Source organism: Bombus pascuorum, chromosome 13 (genome assembly GCF_905332965.1).
Source record: "Bombus pascuorum chromosome 13, iyBomPasc1.1, whole genome shotgun sequence".
NCBI lineage: Eukaryota > Metazoa > Arthropoda > Insecta > Hymenoptera > Apidae > Bombus > Bombus pascuorum.
This window is the reverse complement of record NC_083500.1, coordinates 9,539,411-9,558,266: the sequence shown is the minus strand read 5'-3', so window position 1 is coordinate 9,558,266 and position 18,856 is coordinate 9,539,411. Positions and strand designations below refer to the sequence as shown.

Below are 18,856 nucleotides of genomic sequence, written 5' to 3'. Positions count from 1 at the left end.
ACCGCTTCCTATTCTACGCCAAAAATACCTTGTTATCTGTTCGAGTTGATTGCTCTCATTGAAACTTCGTTCTCAATTCCCCTTTCTTCGCAAATGACTTAAAGGTATCTCCTTTCCTTTCGTTTCCCTCCTTCGAAGTAACTTAGCAACTTTTCCGACAGCCACCCATCGACGAACGTTCAGAACCGATCGATCCAATCATTTCGTTTGACTTGTTAAAATTTAGACGAGCTTCTTTCGATCCGTGTAAGGAGGTCTTAGATAATAAGTTGGTTAATTCAACTCGTGAATTCCAGTTGATGTTGGTTGGATCATCTCACAACTTGACACTAAGCGGCAGCTCAACTGGAGCAATTGAGATCAGCTTCTTCTTGCGTTTTCTTATCTCCGTCGCGATTCGCCAGTTCTCTGGTTGGGCTCTTCATAGTTGAGTGAAGCAAAAACGAGATTCACGTGTTTCAGCGCTGGGGACTACCGACGACTGAAGTGTGAAATTTCTAGTAAAATAGTTAAAACGGAAGTTACGTCGAAGAATACGTAATTAACTGAAGCAATGGAGATCAGCTTCTTATCTTTGCCACGATTCGCCGGCTCACTAATTAGAATTTTCGCAGTTGAGCGAAGTAAAGGCGAGACTCATCTATTTAGCGTTGAAATTACCGATGATTGAGACGTGAAATTTACAGTAAGAGTTAAAATGAAAATTACATGGGAAAATGCACGATTCAAGGAAAGGACGAACTTTTTAACCATGTACTTTACAAAGAGTCATTCGAGTCGCCAAAAATCCTTGCTGTTCTTAATCCATAAAATTTCAATGACGATTCTACTCTAGGAGTTTTAACAAAATTACCAACACGTTCATGTTCTAAGTTTATTTTTTTTTCCAGCCCGAGGATTGGCATATTAGCAGCATGAAAAGATTAAGTTAATGCAGAAGATTAAGGAACATTCATCTTTACGAAATTTTCGTCTTCCAAGAATGTGAGAACATTAGTTCTGGAGATTCCAGAAGAGAATATCGATGATTGTTTAGAGTATAACTTTCAATACTGATAAACATATATTTATACTTTGAAGAGTAAAAATAAAAGCCTCGATTTTTAAGAACGTTATAAATAATTGGTAAAAATCGAGTATATGTAACGGCCAAATTATTCGCTAATTGTTAAAATAGTCGTTCGAATAAAAAATTGCTTAATATGTATATATGTCAAGGAAAAGAAAATTCTTCGTTTTCTAATTAGTGAAAGAAACATAATGGCATAGTTCAAACAGAATGACCGCTCGTTGTTCACCATAATAGCACATTTCTAGTTCATCATAGCCATCATAATTATTCAAGGATAATTTTCATTTTCGAACACTGTTTTCGTAATTGCGAGACTGGCGAACGTCTCTAAATGACCAGTCCACCGTCATTTTGGTTCTAAAACGAGGAATTTCCTTCTGGCGAGATGCGTTTCACGCTCATTAACGGCTTCAAAGAGCGTGCTTCAATAAAGTCTATCTTCTTTGAGTAAAAGAAGAAAACCCTGCGAAAGGGGTTGATTAAACACGTTTTTGCGAAGAACAGCGACTACGCCTCGTTCCGACGAACGAAAATGTTTCCCTCGAGTTCTTTTATTTCACCCTGGACCCTTTTTCATCCGTTTCAATACACACGCTCATTGTTCTGCATGATTTTTGTTCTTGCGCCGGTATTGTTTTCCGACCTCTCTTCAGAAACTTTAAATTGCGTCTGAAATGAAAGATCAAGACAGTTGTCGCGTAAATTTCTCTGTATTTTACGCTTAAATCCTTTTGTAGATTTATCTTTTGTGATTCTCCTGTATTTTACGCTTTAATGTTTTTCACAGATTTATTCTTCTGTTATTTCTCTGTGCATTACGATCTAATTTTTACGCTCAAACACTTTTACCAATTCATTTTTTAGTCGTTCTATATTTCATGCTTCAATTTCTTTTTTGCGGATTCATTTCCTTGCGATAAATCCGTATAAAATTTCAATGTTACGTTTTCATTTTGAATATCTTTCCGTATTTCCTGGGAGGATCAACCGCGTTCCTAGTTTACGTGTGTAATAAAAAGGAAAATATGGTTCCGAGGGGTGTTGGAACGATTCAACCTGACAAGACGCAAATGGATTTGTTGCAGGTGGCCAAGCTGTTCTCCTACACGTGGACGATGGGCCTGTTTCTATGCAAGGCGGTGCATTATATGCAGAGCGTCTCGGCTATTTGTTCGGTCGTCACATTAACCGCCATGTCGATAGAAAGGTAAACCTGAAATTATTACCTTTCTTGGCTCCGTTGTATTTTCCTCCTATTTTCTGCACGTCTTCTTAAACCGTGTCGCATGTTGGAATAAAAATTGAAAAATGGTAAACGATGTCCTTCCTCTAATTATTAATTTGGAATATTAATTTACAACTATATTGAATTAACGGTACTAGACAAGCAAATGCAAATAATACTGCAATCTCGAAGATAAATTTTATTGATAATGGTTAATTTAATTCTTAACCCTGCAAATCTCGTGGTTTGATTTAAGTTAATTGGAGTAGTGTATTTTATAGAGTATAGTGATTATTAGAGTACAGATGTTAATGCATATTCATGTTTCTATGAATACAATTAAAGCAGAGATTTGCTTCACTGTGTGCTATAACTATTTTATATAGTTTTGCATTCTATGCATTTTTGTAACTTTAAAATTCTTATAAGCGCGTGATCGTTCACGATCTAATTTTTAGAATCGATAGATAATCGCGTCAGAATGAAGCAAAATAATTATCGCGAAAATTTCGTCTAAATATAATAGGATATAGACGTAAACATTTTTTAACAAAACCATGCAACTTCCTGTTCTACTTTCAAACGTTTAGGCGCCAAAAAATTCGCGGCGCTTTAATCTTAAAGGGAACCGACTGTTCAGAGATTAAAAGTCAGGAAATTATTTAACGCAGCTCCGTCGTTGTGCGCTTGAGAAGCGCAGTTTCGTTTAATTGACGCACTTAAACGAGCTCTCTTAAATTCAATTTATTTAGGTACAGCTGTAGCTTCCCATGGATAGTACGTTTTCCTTCTATGAAACACGAAAAAATTCGTTTCACGAGGGACCAGCCAAATTCGTTCCATCTCATGTTGTACTTTTATCGCGAAACCGTATTGACCTTCGTGTCCTCGCATTCTGAGAATTCTTCTCTTTTGCGATTAACGATACGCGTGAATTATATTAAATTTCGCAAACCAGGGTGTACTTTGTGATTGATAGATTCAGCGTGAATAATGGTGGATAATGATTACAATGGAGATAGGAGGAGAAAGTTTGACGAGTAGGAAAGGTCGACACAAAAGTGATAAAGCATCCTAGATTATGAAAAAAATGCATAGGTGGGTTCCTTTATTGGATGTTGCGCGAGATAAATCGATTGGAAACTCATATTTTTGCGACGTTCCCTTCCCTTATCGTTTCTTCTTTGTACCTATGTAATATATTCCAGGAGAAAATAAAGATAAACAAATATGAACCTGTCCGATGTAAAACTGGTCAACTTCACTTTTTTGCAACTGTCGTAATGTCATAACATATTAAGCTACAAGATTAATGTTCGGTTTTTAAGAAACTGTAAAGACCTTTTTACTTTTTTCAAGTATATTTTTCGTAAGAAGATAACACAAGCGAAAACAAATTTCAAGAAAAAGTTAGAAAACGCGATGCTTGTTACGTTTTGTTAGCTTTCTTTACTTTTTCATTTATAGAAGTGACCAATGTATCGTGGATGTCAATCGTTTCAAGAGATTGTCATTTAAATGCTCTATTTAGAAATTAAATTAAATGTATCCGTCGAGTTTTTGTATCACTATTTGTTACTCGTTTATCACAACTCGCCAGTAAAGATACTGTAAAATGGGAAAAACGTTGCCAAAAATAAGATAATAAAATTATTCTGCACTCAGCTTCCTTCTGGGAAAACAATACACGTCCATGTAGTTTTAGTTATTTCACTTTGACGATCGAACCTCGCGACAGATGTTAATAGCAATTCCAACACGTCGCCCTGGATTAGATCCAACTAAAATATTAAATAATCACCGGGTTTTCCTCCGAGAACACGATAAATGCTTAAAATAACTCATTAACATTTCGCAGACGATTTACATTAAAATAATCTCCGAGCATAAGCTTCGTATCTTATGTTTCGAAACACGATTTCCACAATTCCATACGATTATTAACACGCTCTTATTACCGTTCAATTTACATATGTATATACGTTGAATTTTAATCGGTATAGAAGCGATCTTAAAATTCTCTCCCTCATCCTTTTTCCATTCGATTTCTCGATGCGGAAGAATACAGGATTTCGACGAATCATCCGGAAATTCGCAGGGAATTTGCTTCGCCCTTTTCTTTCAACACCCTTCGAAGACAGTTAGCAGTCATAAATTCTCCCTTTCATTTCAGATCGGATTGCGGCCCACTAGGGATTCCGATTCTTTTTCTCTTTTGTTCTCTTTTTCGCGAAAAAGTTACCCGCGTGTCTTATTAAACTTTTATCAAGCTTCGTAACAGCGAAATCATCCGTCGTCCGACGACTAGAAAACGCAGGATTAAATTCAAGCCGTGAGAGCTTTTTCCTGGTTTTACATAGTTCGTGTGAAAAATAACAGGATTGCGAATCCATTAATTCCAATACAATCAAATACAACCGTATTGGTGAAAATGGTGACGCAATTTATTTTCTTAAAGTATATTCCTTCGATTTGTACGCAACGTTAGGAATAAAAAGTAATTAAGGAATAAGAATCTTATAGAGTGGAAGTAACGGTGGTAGTTCATAGTCAGAGACGAAAGTAGATTTAATTAACCGTAACACGTTTTACTGCTAATACATTTTTTAAGATAAATCAGTCACGTAACCGCTAGAAATGGTTAATCAATAAATTAACAGGTTCTTCAAGGTGTATTTGTAACGTTACCTTAAATACATACATATTCGCCCCCAATAGCTTGTCTATGTATTTTAAAGTGAAAGAAACGATCTTACACGATAGAAGTAGTAAAGGTAAGGTTGTTCATGGTCAGTCACGATAGTAGATTTAATTACTTTTATTACATTTCACTGCTATAGCTCTGTCAAGATAAATCACTTACAAGGCTAGAAAAGACGAATCACTAAACGAGTACATTTCTGGAGTTAAAGATATTTTTGAAGACTCGAATGTTTTGTTACAAATATTCTTGTAATCGATATGATAAAAAATATGTAGTAGGAAAATCACCTGTAAAAGTGTATACTAATTTCAAGATATATGTAAATTCCATATAAACATCACCTCGAAAGGACAGCAAAAATTGATAGATAACATTTACACATTGTGTACGATCTCTTGGCGGAAGCTGTTTCATCTCGCAGCTCACGTTCCCTTTCCATAAAGGACCCAATAAGATAGACCTATACGCGTAATCCAACAGCTTTCTCCCAACGCGCAGTCATGCTTAAAATTTATTTCATTCTAGGGGAAATTGAATCGCCTTATCGTCGCCTGTCTTTCTTCCACACCGTTGAGCCGTTCGACGGTTGCTTCTTATTGTTTATCTCGCCCTTTGTATGGAAAGGAAACAGATAAAACCTAGGAATCGTCCATATTTCTGAAGGTAATATAGGGGATGCTGAGGAACTCTGTAGATGGTCATGACAGATGCTGTTAGGCGATAACGTTGTATAGGGTTGTCGATGACTTTCGTCTTCGAGGTTAGATATTTTTCTCGTCGAACGTGTTAGAACGTTCGATTTTTCGATTTACACGATGTTTATCGTAGACTACATAATTTGTAGTTCTTCGCCTTCCGGTCGTGTTTCCGATCCTAATCTTTTCCCGTTTTATTTTAAAAAATTATTTTATTTTATACTATAAAGACATAGATAGGTATCTATCTAAGTAGTCTGTACTTTTTGGCAGTATTGAATGACAGGAATTTTTTATGATAATCCATATTGGAAACCAGATGCGCAGATATTGATTTTTCTTTGGATTATCTGGACTTGTAAATGTAACACTCACTTGGATTCTCTGACGATGTACGTTAAAACCGAATTTGCTTGTAATCATTTTTATACTGGTCATCATATTTATTTTCAACGAGTAACATCATCGTGGGAGTAAGCATTCGCGTCATATTTTTACGCCAGCTTTAACAGCCTCCGTCATTCTGCGTTATAACATCATGAAAAATGGAAAACTGTTTAATCCCGTATTAGGATAAGCTTTTCATATCGTCTGCTGTGAAATAAAAGTTTCGTTTAGCGAGAAATTTCCATCAACTTTGGCAGAAGCTTAATTTTCCAACTTCTCTAATTTTTAGGTAAAAGAAAAAATTAATTTATTACTTTCTCGCAAATAAAACAACTCTATACTTTCATTTTATTCGCAAATCTTTTTAGTTTTTATACTTGTCGATCGATACAGTGTCCCTTTTGATGAGAAAGTTTGATTGCATGTTAAACAGCATAGTAAATAATTATGAATCACCCTTTGATCTTTCAAAGAAACTGCCAATATCTAATCTACAGTGTATTGCGTGATGAAACTGATAAGATTATTTCTAGTGCTAATACGTAGCTGGTTCAATGATATACATTATTAGGTACCTTCCTCTTTAATATATTTTGCGCTGGCTATGTAAAAAACCCATTGAATTTCTGATTATGGAGTAATACATATATATGTATAACCTGTGATATGAAAATTCCATTATTCATAAAATTCTACGAATTCCAAAATTAATAAAGTACGTCAAACGTATTTTTATCCGACTAGCATGAAATATATTAAATTCATTTCGTGTGAAACTTATAACATAAAAGAGCCACATATATAGACTAGCTGTCTATGGTGTCTATGTCACAATTTTATCTCTTCTTATTTTATAAAATTATAATATTTTATCAAATTAATTCATTATTGATATAACATTTCCTATTCAAAATAGCTTCTCAAATACAGTACTACCTTGCGTCGTGATTGAGAATCTCATTTTATTGTATTATTATGATCGACGCTATTCGCATCATCTCGTGGAAGCTTCACGAAGCTTCCATCTATCTGTCTATTTCATGCCAAAGTAGATTTCTTGGTATATGTAAATAAAGTACAGAATCTGCGCTGTATATTCCTCCTCCAACTCTGATCAGACTCGATCTCGAATTTTTATAAAGTTTCAATGAAGTATTGAACAGTGATACAGTTGTTTGTTTCATAATGAAACAGGCTGAAATTTATATTCGGTACGTAACTATCACGTCACTGTTCCGCCCACTAAAGTCTGCACAACGCGCTGCTGGTATCGAACGACGGAAGAAAGCGTAGCTTTTGCAAGCGTGATTCTGTTTAATTCGTTTGCATCGAACGTCGTGGGCAAGAGAGTTGATTGATAGAGAGGCTAGAAATATAGAACCACTTTGTATTCGTGGCTGCGCCATGTGGAAGAGAGGCGAACGATCGTCGCGAAGCTTTCCACTTAATTGCATAGGCGTCGAGCAAAGAAAATGAGAAGGCAGGAAATAGAAAAAATGAAGGTAAACGCGGAAGAGTGTCAAGAAATAACCGTAACCATAAAAGAAAGCATTTGTCGTGATTTTTCGCGTGGTTCTATCGACTCCTGTTCTTATACGCAGTCACTTCCCTCATTTTCTTTTTGGCGCGTGGTTCCTATAAAATCCACGGGATTAAAGATTATAGCGGGCCTCTCGGCAGATCGTCCAGTCGACGATAATCGTCTGTCGCTTCATGAAAATGCGCTTGACAAATATCTCGAATTCCACTCGTCAACATAGTGCATCAGTAAGCAAATTACACGTGTACAAGTGGTAACTTTTTGTTACAATAATATAAATGAATAAATAATTGTCATTGGTCATTGATCAGAAATAGCGCGCGGATGTATCAGTGAATTACACACTGGGTTTCTAACATTTTTCTCAAGTTCTTTTTCAAAAGGAGCGTGGTCGATGGACGAGTATATTAGCATGTTTGCAAACGCGATTAATGCAGTTACTAGGAGCGTAACTGGTTCTGCGTAACGATGTGTGGAAAATTGAGGAACTCTTGTAAGTCCCGGATGGAGTAGTAAGCTTAACAAACTGAAGAACCTCTGGGCAGCTAATGCAATGCTTTACCCTTTTATATGGCATATGGTATCAGCTGTGAATCTACGTTGCTCCAAGGGATAATAGGTATTACAAGAAATTAATCCAAGCGGCGTTAGCAACTGGTCGTAGTTATGACAAGAGAGAATGAAATTTCCAATTTCGTGGGAAAGAAAACCTACGGATCTACGTTGAATCCTCTCAATGGAGATAACATGCGTCACGTGGACATTCTTATAATGAGACCAAGAGCTCGCCAAGCCTACAATGTAATATGCTTATAATGCTCCGCAAACGATAAAATGCGTGCGAGTGTAAGTCCAAGATCCTTCGGGATAATGATCTCGTTAAGAATACATACGTAATTTAATTAGGATTTCATCGAGCGGCATTTTCATGAATTTTCGATATTTTCTACATTCTTTCCGTACATGTGCAGACTTGATAAATATTACAAACGTGTAATAGCGAAATACAGAAATATCTGAATATTGTTAACAGCAATTTATGTTATATTTATGGGTCAATTTATGTACTGTTTACCTCAATATCGATCTATGAAAATTACGCATTTTAAAATATTAATTTGAAGAATTCGAATGATCTGATATCATTCCTGGGATGTTTTCAAATAATTTCGTCATTCTGATTTTGTGCGTGTAACTTCATGGGTTTATTTATTGTGCAATCTCGCGTAGCTACTGTTATTTTATCACACGCTGGTGTGTTTATAGGACATTACAAATTAATTAAAAATCTTGCCTGTGTTACAGATATTACGCTATAGTTCATCCTATGCGGGCGCAGTACACGTGCACAATAAGTCAAGCACGCAAAATAGTAATTACAACTTGGGCGGTGTCATTCCTTCTCGGTATTCCTATGATCTTCACACAGGTGAGAATTATTTTTCTTTAAAAAGAGTATGGTTTAATGAACATTGTCGCTCGTGCTCTCTTGCGATGAGCTCACTGTTTTATATTAGAGATTTTAAATTCAATGGCGAAATCCTCTATATAAGTTTTTTAAGTAGTATAACTAAGTACTGCAGTACAAACATTCCGCAGTACAAACATTCCCCATACAGCTTCGTTCTGAACGCATTAAGCTACTTTTTAACTGCATAACAACTACCGTTCTTTGCAAATAAGTACATCGAAGCAAGTTGCAGGACTCGTAATTAGACTGTGACCGTTTCTGCCTTTATTAAAAAATGCGGATCTATATGGAGCTTATATAGAATACAGGAACATATTAAATTAGGATCGAAGAAGCTTCGTTATAAAATTTAATAAGAGAATTAATTTTCATTTTAGATTCCAGATCAGATATTCTGTTAAATAACTCTAACATTAATACATAAACGTCTGCAGGTTTATTATAATTAATATTTATAATAGAAACGTTCACTAAATTGTTCTTCGATATGGTACATAATTATCGTAATTATCGAGTGGGTACCTGCAACAAAGTTGATCGCAAGTATCGCGATCAACTTGTGAGATTTCAGTCAACTTTCTTTCTAAATTTTGATCACGTATCGTGCCTCGACTAAAATCTATCTAAAGCCAGAAAATCGAGAAAATGGAAAGCTCAATCTTCTTGCAAAATCTAGCGTCACAGCGTCAGTTATCAGTCTCTTTTATCCAAGCTCTTTCACGCAGTTCATCAAAGTAAAAAACTAGACAGAAATCGCAAACAGCAATTTTTTGCAATTCCGATCTCCGATACTCCATTTACAGAAATTGCTGGCTCGTGCAAATATGTATGACATAGCATGATTGTAGCATGATCGCAGCCTGAGGAAACGTTACTCACAAAATCGACTCTGATATTCGTTCCACGTTCGTTTTAAGTTTCAAGGCGAGAAACATCTGTGCATCGGAGCGTTAAAGAGCTAATTTTTTTTAGAAGTTCAAAAGATCGATAAGAGAAATGGAAAATCGCGGGAAATCGCGTGTTCTGTCAGCTTCAATCAAGAGATGCTTCGTGATATTTCTTCGCTATCTTGCGTTATTGCTAACATTCTAAAAAACGCTTTCACTACTAATTCTTTTGATCCGGAATTTCTCGATGATTCTTGTCACTGCATTTCATATTTTGCACTCTCAAAATTTAACATATATATATATATATATAGAATAATTGTGTAAGTAATTTTACAAGTTACAAATTGTCTGATTATATATATTTGATATAAGATTATAAGATGTTAAGAAAGAATGTCGAGTTCCACCGACCAGTGTATCAATAAATATTATGTGTATAATATTATGTATATAACATCGTGTATACGAATACGCCAGACATGCTATACTATATAATGAAATTTTTGTGTTTCCCTATGAAAAGGCTGTTATAGGTAACAAAAGAACGAAAGAGTTAATGGAACACGAGATAACGCATGGATGCATGTGTTTAGTAAAAATAAATGGGGCGAGTGGGACGATAAAATGGCATACGATACGACCGTGAAGAATCGTATTGCAATTTCTATACCTATTTCGAATAGTTTAATAAAATGTCTTTATGCGATGCCGTAAAGCAGTGGAATGAGGAATACGTTCAGGAGTGTATGTACATAGCTTGTGATTGCTAGACCGAGTCCATGGAGCGACCACCTGCTCGATAAAGTGTTCCTTTCTGCAAAGGGAATCTGTGGTATTCAGGTTTATGGTTTGATATACAGTTGGGATATAGGATAAAGGAATATTTCAAATTAATATGCTATGAATTTCAGTAATTTTTGTAGTGAAAATTGTTTACCATATTATGACGATAAAATATAATATTTATTCACTGCTCATTAAATATAAATTCATTTTGTAAAATTACGATGTCTTTTCATACTTTTCATTTTATAAACTTTCTTTTACCTGTTTCGTTTTCTTCAAGATTTTTTAAATCTTTATTTGATAAACGTGCATTGAAAATTTATTAAGTTAAATTAGAAAATTACAAATATGTTACTTGTTTAATTTGTGTTAAATCTGGCGACACTCTATCTAGGTCATAAAAGATATAACTTAGAAAAAACGAAGCTGGCACCCCGCTGGGGGTAGCCACCCGCATGCTATATTTATTTTTATTTTATTTTTTTTTCTTCACCAATAAGATATAACACTTTACCAAATGTCCATAAGGACAAATTGTAAAATAACCAAAATAAAATAAAAAAAAAAGAAAACTCTATCTAGACCAGGTCACACACCGCGGTCAAGATGGCAACCAGATGTCTACACATCCTTACTACGTATCCTCAATAGCCTTAAGGACTTACCATAAATCTCAGGAATTTTCTAGCTAAGGTCCGAACAAAGATCTTTTTACTAAATCGTTTTCTAAAGTTTATTGTTTACTACGAGATACGTAAAAGTTAGTTTTTCTCACGTATGATGCGTCCCACTAGCAACTTTCTATCGAGGCTGGCTAAGACCCGTCCTAGTCCACCAACCTTCTTATTATCCAATCAGAAGCAATGTCTACTGCCCTCACTTTCCTAAGCAAAATTGTCATCAACAAATCCGATGGTCCCGTGTGCTAGACACACCCATCGCTAGCTTTCCTCCGACACGTCATCGTCACTGAACTTCACTTATTCTTCATCGTTAGAATAGTCAACATATCTTTACCGGGTTTCTACCCTTAAATCAATCACTTACTTAACTTATACATACGCATCAGTGTAATTATCTTCTTTACAAAGTTGTTGGAATAAACATCAATTTATACCTGTTAATTCAGGATAAATTCAATCGAATCACCCCTATTATCTTAACAGAAATAAGAGGATCGATCGGTTCGAGGCGTCGATTATCTAATCGTAACGGGAATTTACGACTCCGTTGACGTGTTTTCTAGCGATCGCGTCTCTCCGCGAATAGTCGATTAAACAATTTGTAATTGGTAAATAATCGAACTAATGTTACTGATATTTACAAACACATGCTTCATACGAAAATAATACGTAACCGTGCGACGCATACCAGGCTAACGATCTTTCTGCAAAAATAATGTAAATACCGCCTCGGGGCGAGGGTCGGATTAACGAGCGTCTATCGACAACTGTTTCTCGACAGTCGACACTGCGACGCAGTACGTGACACACGACGCACGACGCAGCTCTAATCGAACGACGGAAATAATCGCAAGCCTAGGTAATAATTGTAGTAGTAATTATTCGTATTAGTGCATACACGATAAATTATATTCATATATCGTAGAAGAACATTCGCCGATAATAGTTCGTAGTTCGCAATTCGTAATTCGCAATTCGTAGTTAGTAATTCGTAGTTCGTAATTAGTTAAGGAAATCATATTGAAGCCTTCGATAATTGTTCGTTACGCCATCCACGAACATTTCATAAAGATGAAATCACAGTAGAACTCAATTTATGGAAATGAGGTTTTAGTTAATTCCCGATTGACTGAATTTTTGCTGCTTGATTTCGCTTATCTAAACATAATTTCTTATTACCTGAACTGAAGTATACTAGGTAATGGGGAAAATGGGGAATCCCTTATTACGTGAATTCCGATTACTATATAAACTGTTTGTCCCCTGACAATCTAGCCCCTACAAGTTCAGATAAGACTAAAACTCGATGTAAAATTCTGTTTCAGACGCACAAGGAGGTTGGACTGAGGGTAATTGCTTACTGGTGCGTGCGCGATTCAGAATTTGGACTTTTGTGGCGCGCGCACGAGGTTTATATGTTGGTCCTGGTTCTGGTGTTACCCCTGACCGTAATGGGCTATTGTTACACGGCTATTTGTTGGGAGATTTGGCGCGTTATGAAACGTCGATATCACCTGACATCCCGGCGCACGTGAGTTTCTAACTAAATTTCTCATTTATTCGATAAAAGAATCATAATATTTTTGTTCCACCGAATCGTCCAATTGTATATCATTTTATAATAGTATAACACGATAGTCGTGTATTTCGGTATTCAGACATTTTATTGGCATTGATGAAAAAAAGAAAGAAGAAGGAAAGAAGGATAGAACAACGCGATAGATTTTAATAAAATTCATCTCTTCCTATGAAATATAGTTTTTAAGATTTGCATTTCTATAGATCCGTTTCCACTAAAGATGACCGATTAGGATTCACGTAATATTCGCTGACAGTGCGATCCGTTATCGATGCTGACTTTTATTACATATTCCATAATGGAACGCATCGAAAATTGAAATCTTCGATTGATTCCTGACTTTGTAATGCTAATCAGTGGTGTTCTATTATATATTCACTGTCACTTTTAAATTCAGTGATTCATGATCGAAATAAGTTTTCCTTTCTCGGCTTCATATTTAGCTTTGTAAATTAGTAACGTTTTATGGTTTGTGCAGTATGTAATTCTTGGTTAGAGAGTCTTTATCTTTATTCTCTATTTATTATACATTAGAATTTTTTAACAAATATTTTCCTCGTATTTATTTTTCATTCGTTTTTCATCAGATTTATTTGCTTGCATTAAAATCCACAGGCAGCTTTTTTTGATTTATTCGTATTTAGCTTCGTATTTAACTTTGTATTTTGATTTATTTCATTTAAAAATCAGCTACGTAGAAACATGTATAATCAGAACCGTAAAATAAAATTGTAAACATTTATCTACATTTTGTGATTTTTATCACAAAATGATTTTTCATCATACTTGTGATTTTTTTATCAGTTTTTTTTTATGAATATCGATGAACATACAATCTGAAACAAACGAGCACACGAGTACGAATGAAGATGATAATTTTGTATGAATTTATAAAAAATTGATCGACTCTGTAATAGCTTTCTCCATTCTATTTCTCATCTGCATACTGTTTTATCCATTTCGTGTATAAATTTATCTGTTGGATGCCTAAAAGTAGCTGTAAGTTTGTATACACGTCAGTGTCAGTTGTCACGTATTTTCTCCACGGTAGAAAAGCAAATGCACTTTGCAGAGTAACATTGTGAAGATTTTCTGATTCTGAAATATCGACGCACCACTGTTACGCCTTAGAAAACAACATTGAAAAAAAACTTCGTTCTTTCATTATATAATACACTGCTTATTGCAACAGTTTTTAACAGGAAGATACTATGAATCACTTGCAATCTCATATTTTGATTTTTAAATGTCAATGGGAGGTATGAATAACCTCTGAATTTTTCTATTGTTTCAACGTTTAAATATACTCTGTAATTATATTTATATATATAATATATATAATAATATTTAAATATTGTTTTCTTGAAATAATTTCTCAATAGTTTATTTACTATGCAGAGTTGTAAAAACAATCAAATGTTCGGCAAAATTTATTCCACATAGATAATTCGCATGATAATTTCCTTTCGTTCTATATCCTCGAGACAAAAATTCTGCAAATTCTGCAATAACGTTTATCTTTTCTCGAGCCCCAAACAAAGGAGTCATTGTTAAGTGCAGCATATTTCTATTAATATGTCTATCACAATGGAATATAAAATGCTGATCGTATGCAGTAGAAATATTCGAAAGTAGACCGTAATAAAAATTTAATTATCACGAGAAAGTTTCAATATAATTAAAAATTTTAGAAAAGGAGCTGAATATAATAATGATTCAGAAAATGTTAAAGAGTATTTTCAGTTATGTCGATCGGAGAATTTTTATGAAAATACCTTCACGATTAAATAAAAGACCCGAACAAGCGCAAGAGAAGTTGAAAAAATTTCTTTGGAAAGTTTCCACTTTTGAAAATTCAGCTGCAGTGTGAAGTAACCCTATTGTTTCGTTCCACAAAATTGCCAGCTCGGTCCAGCGTTTAACCTATTGAAAAAATTGTACTGCCAGTCCTATTTTTCGATTGCAATTTATGACACGGTATTCTTCTATCGATCGAAACGCTGTGAATTCGTCGTTGTGCGTCGTACTTTATCCGTCGAGCTTATTAGAAACACGTGGAAACAAAACGTTCGTGTAAACACCAAAAGGTAATTTTGTTTTACATTTTTGACAAGACAATTTGTTTTATAGAAAACAATATTATTACAAATCTAGTAAGTTTCATTATAATATACAATAGGAATTTACGTTCAAATAAGTGGACTGAGCCTGTAGGATTTCATTTTAATCGCACGCTGCACAACTAAAATTTCGTTCAAATAAACGGAGTTCGTATAAAAGGAGAATTCTATTTTAATTGAGAGCTGCGTAAAATGTCATTCTGATGAATAGAGTTTATATAAATAGAAGTAATTCGTATAAACGGAATTCTACTTCAATAAATTATCAACTGTTCATTGGCCTGTCAACCTCTTTATTATATCCGGAATTTGCAATTCTGTAAGGAAAGAAGTACATCAGAAAATAAATAATTCCTCTTTGTATTTTCTCCTCTTTCACACTGCAATTTCTTTCGTTTCGGTGACTTCTGCGATACTGTTAATCGTTCGCTAACGTTAAAGTCATTAACTGAATGCTTCCACTATAATTCGCGATATCCTCTTTAAAGTTACCTTGAATGCGTATTGTCTCTCCAGTACAGCGATTACTGCAGATACGACACGATTCGATTTGCCGTCTGGTATCTTAGTGTCTATCGGAGAATTACGTTTATACGTGTCGGTTTATCGGTCTCGTGATTCGACGTTAGAGCCACGCTTGAATGGTATGGTAATTCTGAGTTCCGGAACGGTCGTAGAGACACGCACGATCTGCGTTTCCCTGGTTACGAAGCACCTTTGTGTCGCCAGGAAGATCGTGGTTAAAGGAATTGCACCAACAAAAGAACGAAATAAAATAGTTTGCAAGTAAAAGATGCCTCGAACGTGTGAAAGGGAGAAATTTAGCAAAGGGAGATGTTTTCCGCTGGAAAAGGTGCTTTCTGCGAAGAACAATTTATAGAAGTGGAATATATCGTTCTTTCTACTGTAATCACAAACATTTTTTATTTTTTCTTTTTTCCTTTCCCTAATGTCGCAGACTGAATCCAGCAAACGTCGATGCGGAATCCATACCAATGACACAGAAGCAGAGCGTAAGAAGTAGTCGCCGTACCCAGAGAGAGGATGGCCAGACCGAAGAGGAATCTCGAACGATAAGACAGGTAGGATTTGTAATTGAACATCAGATTTATTACGTTTGCTGTCGAATATCGTATCCAATCTATGTATATTTATCCGCTTGAAGCATCCACTCGTAAAGATCTTCACTCGACTAGAGAACTTGAAAGATTATTCCGAAGAATGAGGATAGGAAATCATAGAATATTAAGTAAACGTTCGTCAAATTCTTCTGAAAAAGTATTCTTCCGTTGAAAGATTCATGCGAAACAAGAGTCAGAATATTTCTTTAAGATGTCGGAAATATCGAATATGTACTTTATGTAACCATCTATTCCTTGTGACTTTAGGTTAAAAAGGATGATTTCGAAAAAACTTTTAGGGAAGTTTTAAAATAACATTTTTTCGAAATTTCAAGAATCTATTTAAGTAATTTATTTAACGTCGTTAATGTTCTTGAATCGAAAGTAATCGGACCATAAAATTTATGGAGTCGCGACGCGAAATGAAACTATCATTCAAGAAATTTGTCTCGCTCGTAAAAGCCCAATATTCTCCATTCGTTTCATAAAAGACAATTTGCATATGCAAACCGCTGACACTCTGATTCAAATGGTAATTATTATGCATCTCAAGCAGCGCTTTCGGGCCAAATCGGAATGGAATAAACGCTCCGTTCATGCTAACGACGTCGCATTTCGCCTAGTTTCTCCAAATTCGATAATTTCTTTTATCGAATTATTACGAGCCGCGTTTAGTAAGAAAATAACCCACGTTCTCCTGCCGTATCAAATTAACATTGTTAGCGAAATCCCTTTCCATAACAGTAATTTCGGCAGTAAAAGAATTTAAATTATACAAATTATCAGTCACTCGATCATTCTGTGTGATATAAAATTGCTGTATATAATTTTCCATTTGTCAATTCATCGATATTACTGTGTAGCAGATTTTTGTGCAAGAGATCCCTGGTAAAAGGTAGCCACAATAGCAGGATTTTTCTTAGCCGCTGCTCACCACTCGCTAGATCTATTTAATTTTGAATGCACGAAAGGAGCGAACGGAAAAGTTTGCGAACGGAGAATTCGATTAAATTTAATGAGAACGTGATTCTCTCTGTCCTTGATCGACCTCGATTAATTCACACTAAGTTTATAAGATTTTGATCGCCAGATTGGAAGATGGTCGAAAACAATTGGCAAGAAGCCGTATCGATTGTTGAAGGAGAAATAAAATTCATCCAAAGTAGGTAACCCGCGTTTGTCTTAAGTGACGGCTAAAAGGGTCTAAATGTAGGACGAACTGGTAACTTTTGAAAGAGCGAGTTCGCTTCGAATCGTGACTCGATCGAACAGGAAGAAAAAGGAGAAAAAGGATAAAACGGTAATTACCCAAAAGTTATTACTTCCCTGGTTCTACAAACAGTGCAGATCGATATGTTTATTCCTCAACTATTTGATTTTGAGATATTCTGAGAGAAAGTCTGTATGACACACACTCTTTCTCTCTGATGTTATTTATGTTTTGTAAACATTCAAGAGTATGATAAAATGTGTATTTAATCTGGAAACTAAATGAAATGGTAGTTTTAATGTAGAACTGACTGACAGTGTATCAACTTCGTTATTGGTGCGCTGATATTTGTGCAAATTTATATTTATGTCCGAACATAATTTAAGAAATGAAAGCTAAATGTAGATTTGTCTTAGCCACTAAATACTTTGCATTTTTGAACTTCCGAATTTCCCATATCAAGATCAGCAGTCTATTTATCATATTTTTCACCTTTCGTATTATTTAAGTCACTGTATTGTCGAAGGACTGAAACAAAAGGAGCCTGCCGCATCCAAATAACAAAATTATGTTGATAGGTGGTGAAAATGTTGGTCGCCGTGGTGGTGCTGTTTGTCATTTGCTGGGGTCCCATTCTCGTGGACAATATGCTTACCTCTTACGGATATTTGCCACGCATAAAAGTTGGCACGTACAAACACCTCAACACAGCTTTTCAGCTGATGGCTTATTTTAACAGGTATGTGGACAAGGTTATAAACTTTACTAAACGTCGGTGCGTCGCTCTTTTGTATTCATTAAATTAGCCTGTTAAAGAAAACAACTTGCCGACCCTTCTACTCGTTGCACTCGAGTAACTTCTTAACCTGCTTTGTTTAATTTCGTCGTTGAGTTAACACAGATGATTAGAGACGCGTATATAAGTGTTTGTGCTTCCTCGTCTATTTTCACAGACGGAAGGTGGATTAAACCCTTGAGTGACTAAGCGGCAGTTCGCTGGGAAGAAGTTTCGAGAGCGATTAAATGCATTTCCTACGATTCTTTTAGTCTTTCGTTTTATCTTTTAAGAAACATATAAATTGTTACGAGTCGAGTAACTTTGAATACGATAAAGTTTCTGCTTCTTTCGGTTATTCTCGAATCAATTATATTTTTCTATCCTTCACGAATTTTAAATATTAAATAAGGCCAATGGTACGTATGGTTTCTGATTTTAATTTTATGTTGAGTATCTTCTTAAAACTTTATGAATCTTCGTCATTTGGTAATGGGAAGAAGATTGAAATATTTAAAAATTGAAAGATCGTAGCAAGATTAAATATTTGAAGAAGATGATATGGTATTATATTTCTTTCACTCTAGGGATTACGAAG

General features: G+C 35.2%; 1 protein-coding gene across 7 annotated transcripts in view; it reads left to right on the top strand.

The window, feature by feature from the left end:
• Nucleotides 1-18,856, top strand: part of LOC132913827 (QRFP-like peptide receptor) — a 77,313-nt gene that overhangs the window by 50,478 nt on the left and 7,979 nt on the right. For all 7 annotated transcript variants that reach the window (XM_060972437.1, XM_060972436.1, XM_060972440.1 and 4 more), the window contains 5 exons: nt 2,158-2,279; nt 8,929-9,052; nt 12,779-12,984; nt 16,111-16,234; nt 18,062-18,222. In XM_060972437.1, coding sequence (XP_060828420.1) covers nt 2,158-2,279; nt 8,929-9,052; nt 12,779-12,984; nt 16,111-16,234; nt 18,062-18,222 — 737 coding nt within the window. The remainder of the gene's footprint in view (nt 1-2,157; nt 2,280-8,928; nt 9,053-12,778; nt 12,985-16,110; nt 16,235-18,061; nt 18,223-18,856) is intronic.